A 7,859-nucleotide genomic window follows, 5' to 3' on the forward strand; every position below is an offset into this window, starting at 1 on the left:
AGAGGAGAGCAGCTTCTGTGATATCAGATCATAATCATAACTTTGTCCTACAGGGGACTGATCATCAGAGCGACGTTGTGTGACACTGGAGTGTCACTATGAAAAGCTGCTGTTTGCTCAGACTTGTGTTTCCAGCTGAACACACTTGCTTTTGTGTTGTGTTATACTAACAAACACAACCTGTGTGTGAACTGATGAGAAACAGTCGAAGCTACAAGTCTCATTATATATCTACCATATGTGAAGGTGTTTGAATGAGTGATGGAAAAATAAAGAACATGTAGATACTGTTTCTGTGAATCTGGAGAATAAAGATAAAACTGCTCAGAGATTTAAAACAAACGTCAGTTTCATCATCAGGGATTTGATCTTTAATGAAGGTTTTCAATTCAAATCTCTTTTATTCAGACAAAAGAAAGAAAGAAATTCTCCTGTAAAATCCCACAAAGACAAAAACCTCCAGTCAGCATGTTGGGTCAGGGATTCTTTTTTATAGAAGCAAATTTTAATAACATCATGTCCCTCTAATCTAAAACATAACCCTGATTAACTGTGAGTAAACTGGGAGTTAATAAAAGAACAAATAGTTGTGTTGACAATCTGTTTATTAAACATGAAACATGTACATGCATCCTCATCAGGGACCTGAGGAGCCTCCGGGCCTCCTGCAGCCGGCGTGTGGAAGGTTCAGAGACGAGCTTCAGATGCACTTGAGCAGGAAGGAGTTACAGTTCGCTCCTCGGCCACAGTCGCACAGTTTCCCGATGCGAGGCCCAAACCTCATCGCACACCGGTCCCCCATCCCGCACTGAGCACAGCAGACACACAAAACAAATCTCATGCTGAGAAAAACTACGTTGACATGAAGGATTCTCTCAGGATGGAGCAAATACTAACTCAGACCTTTACGTCAATCATTATCCTTCCTTTAATAGTTTCATATTCTCTGAATTATTCAGCTTAATTCTGACCAAAGTGAACGAGGGAGAGAAGTCAATCACATTTTTCAGGGAAATAATTAAATCCAATTCATTATCGTGAATTGAGCCGGATTCCGTTTAGTTTCTGTGATTTATTTCCACTGAGGATTAAAAAGCTTGTGGAGCTTTTTCTCTTCTCTCTGTTAATTGTTGTATCTTGATTAGTCTTTAATTACACTGTTAGACTGTTGTTGCATTTTTCTTCTTATCTTTTAATTAGTGTGTAACTGGTTTAATTAAACAGCAGTGGAGTGATGGAGGGGCCATGAAGCAGTGACAGAAGGATGTGTTACCAGAGGGATGATCCCTCGTTTCTCTGTGGAGGAGAGTCGAGCGTGCATCCTGCCCAGCAGCATCTCCAGAGCTTCCACCTGCAACAACACATCCAGGCCTGAAGCTCCTGAAGCTTCCAACGCTTCACTTATCATCGTTATCACAGGATTACTCTGTTTCCTCTTTACTTAACCTGGAAAAACATGTTCTTATGAAATCCAGATCTAATCCAGAATAAACACAGATTTATAAACTCCTGTTCTCAATAAAAAAACATCTTCCATCACTATGTATCAGATTATCTCCAGTAGCTTAGATTCTCTCTGGTGTGAAGAACTAATATCATTTCTTCTTCATGTGTTGGATTCTGTGCAGATTCTCACCAGGTCTCTGTCTGCAGCTGCTTGAGGTTTCTCCAGATCCTCCGCCGACACTTCCTGAGAAGCTTCACCGCGACACATGAGGCTGAAGAAGAAGAAGAGGAGCAGCCAGCGGAGCGTCCCGGAGCGGTCCATGGAGGAGGAGGAGGAGGAGGTGCAGGAGGAGCTGGAGGAGCAGAAGGTCTCAGCAGGGCCACAGGAGATTCTCCCTCCACCCACAGACCTGCTCCTGCTTATATGGAGCTGGAGAGCCCCGCCCAACAAACACTGCACCACTCACAAGAAGGAGATGGATGAGTGCAGCAGCAACACTGAGGAGACGTTTAATAAACTGTATAATAAACTATATGATTCATATTCACATATCACTGAGGAGACATTTAATAAACTGTATAATAAACTATATGATTCATATTCACATATCACTGAGGAGACATTTAATAAACTGTATAATAAACTATATGATTCATATCAACACAACACTGAGGAGACATTTAATAAACTGTGTAATAAACTATATAATTAATATTCACATATCACTGAGGAGACATTTAATAAACTGTATAATAAACTATATGATTCATATTCACATATCACTGAGGAGACATTTAATAAACTGTATAATAAACTATATGATTCATATTCACATATCACTGAGGAGACATTTAATAAACTGTATAATAAACTATATGATTCATATTCACATATCACTGAGGAGACATTTAATAAACTGTATAATAAACTATATGATTCATATTCACATATCACTGAGGAGACATTTAATAAACTATATCATTCATATCAACACAACACTGAGGAGACATTTAATAAACTGTGTAATAAACTATATAATTAATATTCACATATCACTGAGGAGACATTTAATAAACTGTATAATAAACTATATCATTCATATTCACATATCACTGAGGAGACATTTAATAAACTGTATAATAAACTATATGATTCATATCAACATATCACTGAGGAGACATTTAATAAACTGTATAATAAACTATATCATTCATATTCACATATCACTGAGGAGACATTTAATAAACTGTATAATAAACTATATCATTCATATTCACATATCACTGAGGAGACATTTAATAAACTGTATAATAAACTATATCATTAATATTCACACATCACACACCTCGGTCCCAGTTTGTTCTTCTGCTGCTGTGAGAGTTTGAAACTGGAACCAGCTCCACACCTGCAGACAGGTGAGGTGACAGGTCACATGACTCCGGTCACATGACTCAGCTCACATGACTCCGGTCACATGACTCAGCTCACATGGTAGAGGGGGAAGCATGTTGAACAGATGACTCAGGTATTAATGGGACATAAAGAGATGACTCAGGTATGAATGGGACATAAAGAGATGACTCAGGTATGAATGGGACATAAAGAGATGACTCAGGTATGAATGGGACATAAAGAGATGACTCAGGTATTAATGGGACATAAAGAGATGACTCAGGTATGAATGGGACATAAAGAGATGACTCAGGTATTAATGGGACATAAAGAGATGACTCAGGTATTAATGGGACTTAAAGAGATGACTCAGGTATTAATGGGACATAAAGAGATGACTCAGGTATAAATGGGACATAAAGAGATGACTCAGGTATGAATGGGACATAAAGAGATGACTCAGGTATTAATGGGACTTAAAGAGATGACTCAGGTATTAATGGGACATAAAGAGATGACTCAGGTATTAATGGGACATAAAGAGATGACTCAGGTATGAATGGGACATAAAGAGATGACTCAGGTATGAATGGGACATAAAGAGATGACTCAGGTATTAATGGGACATAAAGAGATGACTCAGGTATGAATGGGACATAAAGAGATGACTCAGGTATTAATGGGACATAAAGAGATGACTCAGGTATTAATGGGACATAAAGAGATGACTCAGGTATGAATGGGACATAAAGAGATGACTCAGGTATGAATGGGACATAAAGAGATGACTCAGGTATGAATGGGACATAAAGAGATGACTCAGGTATGAATGGGACATAAAGAGATGACTCAGGTATGAATGGGACATAAAGAGATGACTCAGGTATTAATGGGACATAAAGAGATGACTCAGGTATTAATGGGACATAAAGAGATGACTCAGGTATGAATGGGACATAAAGAGATGACTCAGGTATTAATGGGACTTAAAGAGATGACTCAGGTATTAATGGGACATAAAGAGATGACTCAGGTATAAATGGGACATAAAGAGATGACTCAGGTATGAATGGGACATAAAGAGATGACTCAGGTATGAATGGGACATAAAGAGATGACTCAGGTATTAATGGGACATAAAGAGATGACTCAGGTATGAATGGGACATAAAGAGATGACTCAGGTATTAATGGGACATAAAGAGATGACTCAGGTATGAATGGGACATAAAGAGATGACTCAGGTATTAATGGGACATAAAGAGATGACTCAGGTATGAATGGGACATAAAGAGATGACTCAGGTATTAATGGGACTTAAAGAGATGACTCAGGTATTAATGGGACATAAAGAGATGACTCAGGTATAAATGGGACATAAAGAGATGACTCAGGTATGAATGGGACATAAAGAGATGACTCAGGTATTAATGGGACTTAAAGAGATGACTCAGGTATTAATGGGACATAAAGAGATGACTCAGGTATTAATGGGACATAAAGAGATGACTCAGGTATGAATGGGACATAAAGAGATGACTCAGGTATGAATGGGACATAAAGAGATGACTCAGGTATTAATGGGACATAAAGAGATGACTCAGGTATTAATGGGACATAAAGAGATGACTCAGGTATTAATGGGACATAAAGAGATGACTCAGGTATGAATGGGACATAAAGAGATGACTCAGGTATGAATGGGACATAAAGAGATGACTCAGGTATGAATGGGACATAAAGAGATGACTCAGGTATGAATGGGACATAAAGAGATGACTCAGGTATGAATGGGACATAAAGAGATGACTCAGGTATTAATGGGACATAAAGAGATGACTCAGGTATGAATGGGACATAAAGAGATGACTCAGGTATGAATGGGACATAAAGAGATGACTCAGGTATGAATGGGACATAAAGAGATGACTCAGGTATTAATGGGACATAAAGAGATGACTCAGGTATTAATGGGACATAAAGAGATGACTCAGGTATTAATGGGACATAAAGAGATGACTCAGGTATTAATGGGACATAAAGAGATGGAGTCAGTTTAACTGTTAAAGGTTTAAACATCACGTCTGTGTCGCAGCGATAATTCACATCCTTGCGTTAATGTCTTTATTCATTAATCAGTTCCTGTAATGTCTTTTTATACAGACTTTATATACAAGTATTTAATTATTAATGGTTTTAACAAAGCTGTTGATAACATGATCCCACAGGAGAGAGATTCGTCCCCGAGGAGACAAACACGAGATTCAACTGTTTCACAGCTTCAGCATTTATTGATTTACATTATAGCCTGAGGAGGGTGTGTCTGTGTGTGTCTATTTGTGAGTGAGTGTGACTGTGTGGGTGTGTTACTGTGTGTGTAAGTAAGTGTGTGTGTGTGTGTGACTTTGTTAATGTGTGTGTGTCAGTGAGTGTTACTGTGTGTGTGTGTGTGTGAGTCTGTGACTGTGTGTGTTTGAGTGAGTGTTACTGTGTGTGAGTGTGAGTGAGTTTTACTGTGTGTGTGAGTGTGTGTGTTACTGTGTGTGTGTGTGTGTGTGAGTATGTGACTGTGTGTGTTACTGAATGTGTGTGAGTGAGTGTTACAGTGTGTGTGTGTGTGCATGTTACTGTGTGTCTGTGTGTGTGTGTGAGTGTGTGTGTTACAGTGTGTGTGTGTGCGTGTTACTGTGTGTGTTTGTGTGTGATTGTTTGACTGTGTGTGTTACTGTGTGTGTGTGTGAGTGAGTGAGTGTTACAGTGTGTGTGTGTTTGTGTGTTGTTTCTCTCTGAGTCATTTGAATGGAATTTGTCCACAACTGCAGCAAAAACCTTCAAAACTGTTTGTTTCACACATTGAAATAAATATGGATTGACCAATCTTCTGTACCGCCCCCTGGTGTCTGGCTGCAGTATGGATCATAAACCTCCTCCATGTTAGCAGATGGGACCAAACTAACAAATCAAAGTAGACGTTATATAAATGTTTGTTAAAGATGTTTGTGTTGTTTCTTATCTCTCTGATGTTTGTTCTAGTGTTTCTGATCAGTTTTGTTTATTTAGTGATGATATAGAAAAAGGCGGAGACCTGATGATTGACAGCTGACACTGGCTCCATGTGACGTCATCAACACCAGAGGGCAGCGTTCAGAGCTGTGGTCACACATACAACACACAACCAACATGAGGAAAACACATTCTTCATATAAAAAATGTGTGGGGATAGTTTATCATCTTATTTTAGAAGTAAATGTATTGATAATGTTTCTGAGGTTTTATTTCGTCTATGGAGGAAATGATGTCATGTTTAATCAGCTGTTGTCAGAATCACAGACTAAAGGAGAAATATGATCACTGATGGTGTTGTAGTGTATAACACTTTAATATTTCATGTTTATATTCTTTTTGTGAAGTGCGAGGTCCCGTGTGGGGCCCCGGGGCCCTGCAGCACCCCGAGCAGCCAGCAGGAGGCGCAGTGGCCGCAGAGTCGCTTCCTTGAAGCTGACTCTGGATCAGAGGAACACACCCAGTGACATCAGGAGGTCTGAAGGACATCGTCTCTCGGAGCAGCAGCAGGATCCGGAGCAGGAACCGCCGCCCGGACCCGTTTCCGACCCGTTTCCGTCCCTTTCACTCGGTTGCAGCTCCGCGTTCACGAGCCACACGCTCCGGGACGTCAAAGTGCGTGAAGCGGGACGAGGACGCGCAGAGACCAGGAGGATGTCCGCTTCGGAGGAGACGGACGGGCTCCGGCCCAGATACGGCTGTAAGTTCACTTCTCTCCCCTCCACAGTCCGGGTCCACTTCTGTCCACACCGGCTGATCCGGATCAGGGTCCGCTTCTGATCCGGATCACCGCGACGAGCCACAACTTCAGAAAAGAGCAGGAAAGTTTAGACGTGAGACAGCACGAGTCCAACTTCCGCCTTTTCTACCAGAGCTTGAGAAGAGGAAGAGGAGGAAGAGGAAGAGGCCTGAGACACCTTCAGGACTTCATGTTGTCTTCATGTTGTCTTCATGTGTTCTTCATGTTGTCTTCATGTGTTCTTCATGTTGTCTTCATGTTGACTTCATGTTGTCTTCATGTTGTCTTCATGTCTTCATGTTGTCTTCATGTTGTCTTCATGTTGTCTTCATGTGTTCTTCATGTTGTCTTCATGTTGTCTTCATGTTGTCTTCATGTGTTCTTCATGTTGTCTTCATGTGTTCTTCATGTTGTCTTCATGTTGTCTTCATGTTGACTTCATGTGTTCTTCATGTTGTCTTCATGTTGACTTCATGTTGTCTTCATGTTTACTTCATGTTGACTTCATGTTGTCTTCATGTTGTCTTCATGTTGACTTCATGTCTTCATGTTGTCTTCATGTTGACTTCATGTTGACTTCATGTCTTCATGTTGTCTTCATGTTGACTTCATGTTGACTTCATGTTGTCTTCATGTTGTCTTCATGTTGACTTCATGTTTACCTCATGTTGTCTTCATGTTGACTTCATGTCTTCATGTTGTCTTCATGTTGACTTCATGTCTTCATGTTGTCTTCATGTTGACTTCATGTTGACTTCAGGTTGTCTTCATGTTTACTTCATGTTGACTTCATGTTTACTTCATGTTGTCTTCATGTTGTCTTCATGTTGACTTCATGTTGACTTCATGTTGTCTTCATGTTGTCTTCATGTTGTCTTCATGTTGACTTCATGTTGTCTTCATGTTGTCTTCATGTTTACTTCATGTTGACTTCATGTTGTCTTCATGTTGACTTCATGTCTTCATGTTGTCTTCATGTCTTCATGTTTACTTCATGTTGACTTCATGTCTTCATGTTGTCTTCATGTTGACTTCATGTTGTCTTCAGGTTGTCTTCATGTTGACTTCATGTTGACTTCATGTTGTCTTCATGTTGTCTTCATGTTGTCTTCATGTTTACTTCATGTTGACTTCATGTTGACTTCATGTTGTCTTCATGTTTACTTCATGTTGACTTCATGTTGTCTTCATGTTGTCTTCATGTTGTCTTCATGTTGAC

The 7,859-nt window shown here is 39.9% G+C and overlaps 2 protein-coding genes across 3 annotated transcripts in view; one reads left to right on the forward strand and one right to left on the reverse strand.

Annotated features, from left to right (window-relative positions):
• Positions 1–527: 527 nt before the first annotated feature.
• Positions 528–7,859, reverse strand: part of cartl (cocaine- and amphetamine-regulated transcript-like) — a 9,489-nt gene continuing 2,157 nt past the window's right edge. Inside the window, exons 2-5 of one of the 2 annotated variants that reach the window (XM_053428637.1) lie at positions 2,793–2,852; positions 1,637–1,944; positions 1,274–1,351; positions 528–808 (exon numbers count right to left, since the gene is read on the reverse strand). In XM_053428637.1, coding sequence (XP_053284612.1) covers positions 701–808; positions 1,274–1,351; positions 1,637–1,768 — 318 coding nt within the window. In that variant the 5' untranslated portion in view covers positions 1,769–1,944; positions 2,793–2,852 and the 3' untranslated portion in view covers positions 528–700. The remainder of the gene's footprint in view (positions 809–1,273; positions 1,352–1,636; positions 1,945–2,792; positions 2,853–7,859) is intronic. The other variant, XM_053428645.1, reaches the window with a different exon arrangement.
• iqgap1 (IQ motif containing GTPase activating protein 1) overlaps positions 6,359–7,859 on the forward strand; it is a 32,306-nt gene continuing 30,805 nt past the window's right edge. Inside the window, exon 1 of the mRNA XM_053428612.1 lies at positions 6,359–6,601. Within this exon, the coding sequence (XP_053284587.1) occupies positions 6,556–6,601 (46 nt within the window). The 5' untranslated portion in view covers positions 6,359–6,555. The remainder of the gene's footprint in view (positions 6,602–7,859) is intronic.

This window comes from Pleuronectes platessa, chromosome 1 (assembly GCF_947347685.1).
Source record: "Pleuronectes platessa chromosome 1, fPlePla1.1, whole genome shotgun sequence".
In the NCBI taxonomy this organism is placed as follows: Eukaryota; Metazoa; Chordata; class Actinopteri; order Pleuronectiformes; family Pleuronectidae; genus Pleuronectes; species Pleuronectes platessa.